Here is a 10,781-nt window from a genome sequence, read left to right on the forward strand (position 1 = left end):
GTGAGTGAGGTCTGTGGAGATCTGTGTGGCTTTCCTCACAACTCTGTGGTTATAAATGGAGGTGAGTGAGTCCTGCTGCTATCCAATGATTTTGCTACTGATCTTGATGACTTTATTGAGAGTGTTACGATGGGTGAGACTGAGTGAACCAAACCAGGCTGTGATATTGAACGTGAGGATGGATTCTATGAAGCATTTATAAAAAACTGCAAGAACTGAGTGGTGAACCTGTAATTTGTGAAGTTTACGGAGAAAAAAAAGGCGCTGTTGACATTTTGAGAAGATTTGTTCTGTGTTGAGTTGAAATGTAAGTTTGTTATCAATTATTGTACCTAAATATTTGTATGAGTGGACCTTTTCTATTGCTTCATTGTTAATTGTAAGTGTGGGAGTGGTGGAGTGTCCATGATGGAGAAGGACAACCATTTCCTTGGTCTTGGATACATTTAAATCCAAACAATTGTCTCTGCACCACAGTGAAAAAATGTCCAGTTCAGCCTGTAGAAGTCCATCTGTGTTAGTGAAGTCCATGATCAAATCAAATCAAATCAAATCAAATCAATTTTATTTATATAGCGCCGAATCACAACAAACAGTTGCCCCAAGGCGCTTTATATTGTAAGGCAAGGCCATACAATAATTACGGAAAAACCCCAACGGTCAAAATAAGCCCCTGTGAGCAAGCACTTGGCAACAGTGGGAAGGAAAAACTCCCTTTTAACAGGAAGAAACCTCCAGCAGAACCAGGCTCAGGGAGGGGCAGTCTTCTGCTGGGACTGGTTGGGGCTGAGGGAGAGAACCAGGAAAAAGACATGCTGTGGAGGGGAGCAGAGATCAATCACTAATGATTAAATGCAGAGTGGTGCATACAGAGCAAAAAGAGAAAGAAACATTCAGTGCATCATGGGAACCCCCCAGCAGTCTAAGTCTATAGCAGCATAACTAAGGGATGGTTCAGGGTCACCTGATCCAGCCCTAACTATAGGCTTTAGCAAAAAGGAAAGTTTTAAGCCTAATCTTAAAAGTAGAGAGGGTGTCTGTCTCCCTGATCTGAATTGGGAGCTGGTTCCACAGGAGAGGAGCCTGAAAGCTGAAGGCTCTGCCTCCCATTCTACTCTTACAAACCCTAGGAACTGCAAGTAAGCCTGCAGTCTGAGAGCGAAGCACTCTATTGGGATGATATGGTACTATGAGGTCCCTAAGATAAGATGGGACCTGATTATTCAAAACCTTATAAGTAAGAAGAAGAATTTTAAATTCTATTCTAGAAGTAACAGGAAGCCAATCGTCTTTGGGATGGTTATGAGTAATTTTTTCTCTAATAGTTAAAATTTTATTAGCAAAGAAAGTCATGAAGTCATTACTAGTTAAAGGAATACTCGGCTCAATAGAGCTCTGACTCTTTGTCAGCCAGGCTACAGTGCTGAAAAGAAACCTGGGGTTGTTCTTATTTTCTTCAATTAGTGATGAGTAGTAAGATGTCCTAGCTTTATGGATGGCTTTTTTATAGAGCAACAGACTCTTTTTCCAGGCTAAGTGAAGATCTTCTAAATTAGTGAGACGCCATTTCCTCTCCAACTTACGGGTTATCTGTTTTAAGCTGCGAGTTTGTGAGTTATACCACGGAGTCAGGCACTTCTGATTTAAGGCTCTCTTTTTCAGAGGAGCTACAGCATCCAAAGTTGTCTTCAGTGAGGATGTAAAACTATTGACAAGATAATCTATCTCACTTACAGAGTTTGGGTAGCTACTCTGCCCTGTGTTGGTATACGAGGGCTGTCAATAAGTAATGGTCCTTTTATTTTTTTCAAAAACTATATGGATTTCATTCATATGTTTTTACGTCAGACATGCTTGAACCCTCGTGCGCATGCGTGAGTTTTTCCACGCCTGTCGGTGACGTCATTCGCCTGTGAGCACTCCTTGTGGGAGGAGTCGTCCAGCCCCTCGTCGGAATTCCTTTGTCTGAGAAGTTGCTGAGAGACTGGCGCGTTGTTTGATCAAAGTTTTTTTCTAAACCTGTGAGACACATCGAAGTGGACACGGTTCGAAAAATTAAGCTGGTTTTCAGTGAAAATTTTAACGGCTGATAAGAGATTTTGAGGTGATTCTGTCGCTTTAAGGACTTCCCACGGTGCGAGACGTCGCTCAGCGCTCTCAGCCGCCATCGTCAGCCTGTTCAAGCTGAAAACCTCCACATTTCAGGCTCTATTGATCCAGGATGTTGTGAGAGAACAGAGAAGTTTCAGAAGAAGTCGGTTTCAGCATTTTATCCGGATATTCCACTGTTAAAGGAGATTTTTTTAATGAAAGACGAGGACGTGCAGACGGATCCGGCTGCGTCCCGACGCGGTGCGGCGGCACAGTAAAAACACCTCCGTGTTGATAACCATTTGTAAAATCCAGGCGGCTTTTGATGGCTTTCAGTGGAGTGAATATATGAGAAATTGTTTAACAGGCAGGACATGTTCCAACTTGTCCTTAAGGCTTTCAACAGAGGTGTTTTTCCTGTGGCGGAGCGTCGCGGCAGCTGCGTCCCGACGCGCGCAACCTAGTTACAGCGCTTTCTGAAAGACTTCTAGTGTAATGAAACTTATTCCCAACTGCTGGGTAGTCCATCAGAGTAAATGTAAATGTTATTAAGAAATGATCAGACAGAAGGGGGTTTTCAGGGAATACTGTTAAGTCTTCAATTTCCATACCATAAGTCAGAACAAGATCTAAGATATGATTAAAGTGGTGGGTGGACTCATTTACATTTTGAGCAAAGCCAATTGAGTCTAATAATAGATTAAATGCAGTGTTGAGGCTGTCATTCTCAGCATCTGTGTGGATGTTAAAATCGCCCACTATAATTATCTTATCTGAGCCAAGCACTAAGTCAGACAAAAGGTCTGAAAATTCACAGAGAAACTCACAGTAACGACCAGGTGGATGATAGATAATAACAAATAAAACTGTTTTTTGGGACTTCCAATTTGGATGGACAAGACTAAGAGTCAAGCTTTCAAATGAATTAAAGCTGTGTCTGGGTTTTTGATTAATTAATAAGCTGGAATGGAAGATTGCTGCTAATCCTCCGCCTCGGCCCGTGCTACGAGCGTTCTGGCAGTTAGTGTGACTTGGGGGTGTTGACTCATTTAAACTAACATATTCATCCTGCTGTAACCAGGTTTCTGTAAGGCAGAATAAATCAATATGTTGATCAATTATTATATCATTTACTAACAGGGACTTAGAAGAGAGAGATCTAATGTTTAATAGACCACATTTAACAGTTTTAGTCCGTGGTGCAGTTGAAGGTGCTATATTTATTTTTTTGAATTTTTATGCTTAAATAGATTTTTTACTGGTTATTGGTGGTCTGGGAGCAGGCACCGTCTCTACAGGGATGGGGTAATGAGGGGATGGCAGGGGGAGAGAAGCTGCAGAGAGGTGTGTAAGACTACAACTCTGCTTCCTGGTCCCAACCCTGGATAGTCATGGTCTGGAGGATTTAAGAAAATTGGCCACATTTCTAGAAATGAGAGCTGCTCCATCCAAAGTGGGATGGATGCCGTCTCTCCTAACAAGACCAGGTTTTCCCCAGAAGCTTTGCCAATTATCTATGAAGCCCACCTCATTTTTTGGACACCACTCAGACAGCCAGCAATTCAAGGAGAACATGCGGCTAAACATGTCACTCCCGGTCCGATTGGGGAGGGGCCCAGAGAAAACTACAGAGTCCGACATTGTTTTTGCAAAGTTACACACCGATTCAATGACCTCCGATTGGCGTAACCGGGTGTCATTACTGCCGACGTGAATTACAATCTTACCAAATTTACGCTTAGCCTTAGCCAGCAGTTTCAAATTTCCTTCAATGTCGCCTGCTCTGGCCCCCGGAAGACAATTGACTGTGGTTGCTGGTGTCGCTAACTTCATATTTCTCAAAACAGAGTCGCCAATAACCAGAGTTTGATCCTCGGCGAGTGTGTCGGGGAAAAACGGTTAGAAATGTGAACGGGTTGGCGTGTACACAGGGCTTCTGTTTAGGACTACGCTTCCTCCTCACAGTCACCCAGTCGGCCTGCTTTCCCGGCTGCTCGGGATCTGCCGGAGGGGAACTAACGGCGGCTAAGCTACCTTGGTCCGCACCGACTACAGGGGCCTGGCTAGCTGTAGGATTTTCCAAGGTGCGGAGCCGAGTCTCCAATTCGCCCAGCCTGGCCTCCAAAGCTACGAATAAGCTACACTTATTACAAGTACCATTACTGCTAAAGGTGGCCGAGGAATAACTAAACATTTCACACCCAGAGCAGAAAAGTGCGGGAGAGACAGGAGAAGCCGCCATGCTAAACCGGCTAAGAGCTAGTAGCTGTGCTAAGGTAGTGGATTCCTAAAAACCCACGAAGTGAATAATGTGTAAATAATTTAGAGGTGATTCAGCAGAGGGAGTGCTTTAGTTAAGGCACGTGAAGATTACACTGTGAAACAAATTGTTATCTAGATCAATCTAACTGCGCAGATTAAACAGCTAACAGATACAGCATGATAATAGTGTCATCAGAATATTTGATATATGTTATTCCGGGGAAATAATTGGGAAAGACAAAACCTACACTTTATCCTAAAGGCTTTTGTGAGGTGTTTCTCAGAAGTATATCAGTATAAAATGTCTTAATTGAGCACATTTTGTCCAGAGAATGTAAGCTTTCTGTAAGATATTCATATATTGCTATTTTTGTTGAGAATTTTGGATTTGTAAAATGTCAAAATGCTATTTACAGTGTACTGGGGGTGTTTGTGTGGCAGCTGCATTTTTAAGATGCTAATGTCACAGATGTGAACAATCAGTGCACGGTGTGTTCCCAGTGAACCCGTCTCTATGGAAGGCAAAAAAAAAAAAGCATAAACCCCACATTAACTGTCTTCTGTCCTCTATCTAGAACTCCAGTTCTGACCACAGGATTCAGCTGGACCTCGGCCTTTGGGATAAGTTCAGTGAGCTCGCCACCAAGTGCATTGTGAAGGTGGTGGAGTTTGCCAAGCAAGTCCCAGGATTCACCGGACTGACCATCTCTGACCAGATCACTCTGCTCAAAGCTGCATGTTTGGACATCCTGGTATGTCTGTCTGTCTTCATTAAATACTGCTGAACCCCAGTGGAGGCTTGTGATTTCTTAGAAGCTGTGAGATGATGTGGAAAATTCAAAAGAAAATAGATTGTGTCATTTCTTTTATGCACACTAATATTTAACTTAATTTCATCTATACAAGATTTTATGAAAGTGAAGACACACTGTGTGGGCTTTGAGGGTTTTTCATTCATTTCTATGACTCTGAAGCAGGATTTACACTCAATTTTAAAGCTTGACAAGACATCTGTTTGACTGGAAGTAAGGGACAATTCAAAATAAACACTTATCTCTTTTTCCTCATGTCCAGATTTGAGGATTTGCCACCGCTACACCCCCGACCAAGACACCATGACCTTTTCTGATGGGTTGACTCTGACCGGACACAGATCCACAATGCTGGATTTGGGCCTCTTACAGATCAGGTTTTCAATTTTGCTGGGCAGCTGCTGCCGCTGGAGATGGACGATACTGAGAGTGGCTTGCTTAGCGCCATCTGCCTTGTCTCTGGAGGTACTGAAGCTTGAACGCAACCTTCAGAGCTCATCAGCCTGGAAAATGGACAACTGTGCCAACAACATGCTAAGTCCCCACAGCAACCTTTAGAATGAAAATGTTTGAACTTAGAAATTACATTTTGCCCATTTTTAACAGCCCAAAACATGACCATTGGGTATTGCGAAGACTTTGCGTCCATCTGTCTGTGGTCAGCATAGGTCCAGTCCTATTACTGCCAGGGTCTTCAAATTTACAGGGTGCATTCTTGGGACACAGACCTTGGACAAGTTCAAAGATGGCTAACCTTGACCTATTCTAAGAGGTCAAAAGGTTGCATCCTTTCTTCACACTTTCATTGATTGCATGCTCATGCAGCCGCGGGTATTTTAGCATTGTGTTATTTTTGAACATAAAATATAGTTCAGTTGTCTTTTTTGAGTACTATTCCTTGTATCCTCCTATCGTCATGGAACTCATTACACTTTCAAAGAGACAGACTTTTCGACTCCATGTTTATCACAGACGTGTCTTATTATTTAAAAGGAGACAGTTAATTTATCTCGTGTCTCTGTTGACAGACCGTCAGGATTTAGTTGAGCCGTCCAAGGTGGAGGTGCTGCAGGAGCCCTTACTGGAGGCGCTGAAAATCTATTCCCGTAAACGACGGCCCAGCATGCCCCTCATGTTCCCCAAAGCCCTCATGAAGATCACAGATCTACGGACTATCAGTGCTAAAGGTCAGAATGTGCTATGATCACATTATATCTCCAAGTAATAATGCATGCTGTCATGTTTCTCATATTCCTTCACTCTGCAAAGGAGGTATTGATTCACTCTTAGAGTACAGACAGATTCAGAAGGATCGTGATCGTAGATGCGTGCCACATGGCTGTCATGTTTTAGCTGACATCCCCTTGCAGTCAGTACAGTTAGTACACCTGATACGAGTCTCCCCATGTAACCATTCATTACAGAAGTAATAGTACTTCTGAAATTACTGGTTAATTACTAGTACAAGTCATTCCAGAAGTACAAATGGATTCTCCAGACAGACCCAGTGCCAAAGACATCCAGGGGTTTTTGTCAAAGTTTCATAATCATACAGTAAGACTGGAAGTACCAGGACCTTAAAGACTCGGATCTTCATTCTCCTGTAAAGGTAATGGCATTTTCAGAAACCTCTATCCAGTGAGCTCTTGACTCCACAAGTTCTTCTTGGCTCGCTCAATCTCAAAGGCCAAGGAACCAGAGATGTGAATGTCACTATTGAGCAGGGGTGGATGTAGTTTTGGCTTTTGGGGGGGGCTGACACGGTTGGGTGCATCAAAGACATGCCCCGCATAAAAAAAAAAAATAAAAAAAAATCTAAAGCCTTTTTCCTGCATTATAAGGCAATTGGAGAAGTTAAATACCAATTAGACTAAATCTCTAGATAGAACACAGTAAATTTTGCAGAGTAAAATATACTCTGCAAGGATAACATTTGGTCCCACTCTAAATAGAGTTATATATACTCTATCACAGTGCTAAATCGTTTCTATCACAGGGTAAAATCAACTCCATCATGCTGTGAATGACTCTTATTGGAGTTGATAAATGTGATTTGACAAGATGGTAGAGCTGATTTCACTCTATTAATAGAGTGTATTTAACTCTATTTGGACTGAGACAAATGATATCCTGGCTGAGTATATTTTCTTCTGCAAAATTGACTGTGAACTTTATTGCTCGATTGGGAAGACTCCCTCAGGGAAATTTATGTTCCAGCAGCATTATCAGTGATGCCGGTAACGCGTTACTTAGTAACGCATTACTCTAATCTGACCACTTTTTTTAGTAACGAGCAATCTAACGCGTTAATCTTTCCAAATCAGTAATCAGATTAAAGTTACTTCTCCATGTCACTGTGCGTTACTATTATTTTTCATTGTGGGTCGATAGCAGCATTAAACTTGGTCTGTGGGCAGGAGGTCCCACTTTCAGTGAGCTGTGAGCTTTTCATCCACGGTTTTTTGCAGCTGCTCGACTCGTCATCACCTCTTAAAGCACGGTGATCAGCACACCTGCACTGAGCTTTACAAAGTCATTTTTATGCTTTATTTTTCTCCTTTATTTATAATTCTTTATTTATAATTCTGAGCTGAGCCGCTCCGTATCGTCTCGTTAAAAACAGCTGATCCTCCGCGACGCGTCAACAACTAACACTATTTTCCACTCAAATGCACCTAAACTCTCTGAGGACCACATGATGTGAAAATGCAATAAAACTTTCTTACGTGTAAATCTGGTCCTGTTTTCTGCATAAATAAATGTTATCCATTCTTTGTGCTCAAACGCCAAAGCAGGGGCGAATCCAGATGGAATGGGGGCGTGGGGCAAGGATGTGCCCCCCTCACAACACCCCTAGATTAAAGGTCCAGTTTTGAAGCCTTTTTTTTACTACAACTACTAATACTACTTAAAATAATATTAATTTTGACAAGTAAAATATTTAGAGAGAATTTAAATGTTAGAAAAATACTAGAATGAATTTAATAGTTACATTTATAAACAATGTAGGTTCAAAATTGCAAGTTTTACTGTTACAGTGCTGTCAACAGTTAAATATGAGGTCAAGAAAGAGGTCTTTATTTTACTTTTTATAAAACAAGTATTTATTTTCATTGAAGTCAAGAAAGGGTGACTATAAACTGAGTTTTGGCAAAACAGGTATCATTGTCATGTTGAGGTGGGTTGTTGTCGGCAGCTAGGGAAAGTAACTAAAAAAGTAACTAGTAATCTAACTTAGTTACTTTTACAATTGAGTAATCAGTAAAGTAACTGTTACTTTTTCAAGGAGTAATCAGTAATTGGATTACTTTTCCAAAGTAACTGTGGCAACACTGAGCATTATATAGCAGCATACAGAGTATCAAAAGTGAAAGTTAAAAAAAATAATTCAAACATAAGTACACAAATAGAAATACCAGAAATACTGCTTGCTACTGATTTAGTGGCTACCAGAGGTAGGATTCAAGTCATGAATCAGCAAGTCAAAGTCAATTCTCAAGTCATAATTACCAGTTGTTTGCAAGCTGACTTGACTTGGGACTCGCAGATTGATGACTTGACAGTGACTTTGTCCCACCTCTGCTGGCTACTACTGTTCCTCTCCTTCCCATCCTCTGTCTTCCTGTTACTCCTCCTCCCCCCAAGTGAGGAGTTGTACAGTCTGATTGCCTGAGGGACAAAGGAGTTTTTCAGTCTGTTGGTCCTGCACTTGGGAAGGAGCAGTCTGTGGCTGAAGAGGATCCTCTGGTTGCTGATGACTGTGTGCAGAGATCTTAGTTGTAACACACAATTTTTTTTAAATTTTAAACACTGGAAATTGTCTGACAACAGTGACTTATGAACAAAGTGATGGACAGTCTTGACTGCATCCATTTACAAAGACATCTGGCAGTGCACTGATATCTAGGTGAGCCCAATTAGCCTCTCCTCCCCCATAGTGGACCTCATATGGGTCTTGATTCTTCTCAGTGCTGAGAAGGACCTTTCAGGTCTTGAACTGATGAGGAATAGACCACTTTGTCTACATTTGCCTCCATCTTCACAGGGGCTGAACGGGTGGTGACACTGAAGATGGAGATCCCCGGCTCCATGCCTCCTCTGATCGAAGAGATGCTGGAGGACCTTCAAAACTTCGAGCTGCATCAGAATACACACTCAACAGAAAGCAGCAGAATGGAACAAAACACCAGTCAACATGTGCACACCATCTCAGCACAACACTTAAACTCAGGATTCTCATTCTAAAGCACATCAAGAACATTCTCCACAATCACTTATCCATTCCACAGGACTAACCCAGTCCATAGAATTACTAATGTCAAAGAAAAAATTTTCAAACATGAAGGGATTTAATATCCTTGATGAGATACTGAATCCATAAATTGCTCATCCTTGGGACTCATTGCCACCCTCAATTCCACAGTGATGTAGTATAAAAACATAGAGCAAGAGGAAGAAGATCCCCATCAGAGCTTTGTGACATCATAAGGCAAAGTATTAACATGCTGGATTGTGTTTTCATTATGAAATATACACTCAACAAAAATATAAACGCAACACTTTGGGTTTTGCTCCCATTTTGTATGAGATGAACTCAAAGATCTAAAACTTTTTCCACATACACAATATCACCATTTCCCTCAAATATTGTTCACAAACCAGTCTAAATCTGTGATAGTGAGCACTTCTCCTTTGCTGAGATAATCCATCCCACCTCACAGGTGTGCCATACCAAGATGCTGATTAGACACCATGATTAGTGCACAGGTGTGCCTTAGACTGCCCACAATAAAAGGCCACTCTGAAAGGTGCAGTTTTGTTTTATTGGGGGGGATATCAATCAGTATCTGGTGTGACCACCATTTGCCTCATGCAGTGCAACACATCTCCTTCGCATAGAGTTGATCAGGTTGTCAACTGTGGCCTGTGGAATGTTGGTCCACTCTTCAATGGCTGTGCGAAGTTATGGATTATTGGCAGGAACTGGTACACACTGTTGTATACGCCGGTCCAAAGCATCCCAAACATGCTCAGTGAGTGACATGTCCGGTGAGTATGCCGGCCATGCAAGAACTGGGACATTTTCAGCTTCCAAGAATTGTGTACAGATCCTTGCAACATGGGGCCATGCATTATCCTGCTGCAACATGAGGTGATGTTCTTGGATTGACACAATGGGCCTCAGGATCTCGTCACGGTATCTCTGTGCTTTCAAAATGCCATCAATAAAATGCACCTGTGTTCGTCGTCCATAACAGACGCCTGCCCATACCATAACCCCACCGCCACCATGGGCCACTCGATCCACAACATTGATATCAGAAAACCGCTCACCCACACGACGCCACACACGCTGTCTGCCATCTGCCCCGAACAGTGTGTGAACCGGGATTCATCCGTTGAATGAGGAACACCTCTCCAACGTGCCAAACACCAGCGCATGTGAGCATTTGCCCACTCAAGTCGGTTACAACGATGAAACTGGAGTCAGGTCGAGGACCCCGCTGAGGACGACGAGCATGCAGATGAGCTTCCCTGAGACGGTTTCTGACAGTTTGTGCAGAAATTCTTTGGTTATGCAAACCGATTGTTTCAGCAGCTGTCCGAGTGGCTGGT

General features: G+C 42.3%; 1 protein-coding gene across 1 annotated transcript in view; it reads left to right on the top strand.

Moving 5' to 3' along the window:
- Positions 1-9,598, top strand: part of LOC117514021 (retinoic acid receptor beta-like) — a 38,591-nt gene extending 28,993 nt beyond the window's left edge. The window contains 5 exon segments of the mRNA XM_034174302.1: positions 4,929-5,109; positions 5,428-5,493; positions 5,496-5,630; positions 6,194-6,352; positions 9,211-9,598. Coding sequence (XP_034030193.1) covers positions 4,929-5,109; positions 5,428-5,493; positions 5,496-5,630; positions 6,194-6,352; positions 9,211-9,410 — 741 coding nt within the window. The 3' untranslated portion in view covers positions 9,411-9,598.
- Positions 9,599-10,781: the final 1,183 nt, after the last annotated feature.

The sequence above is a fragment of the Thalassophryne amazonica genome, chromosome 7, assembly GCF_902500255.1.
Source record: "Thalassophryne amazonica chromosome 7, fThaAma1.1, whole genome shotgun sequence".
Lineage (NCBI taxonomy): Eukaryota > Metazoa > Chordata > Actinopteri > Batrachoidiformes > Batrachoididae > Thalassophryne > Thalassophryne amazonica.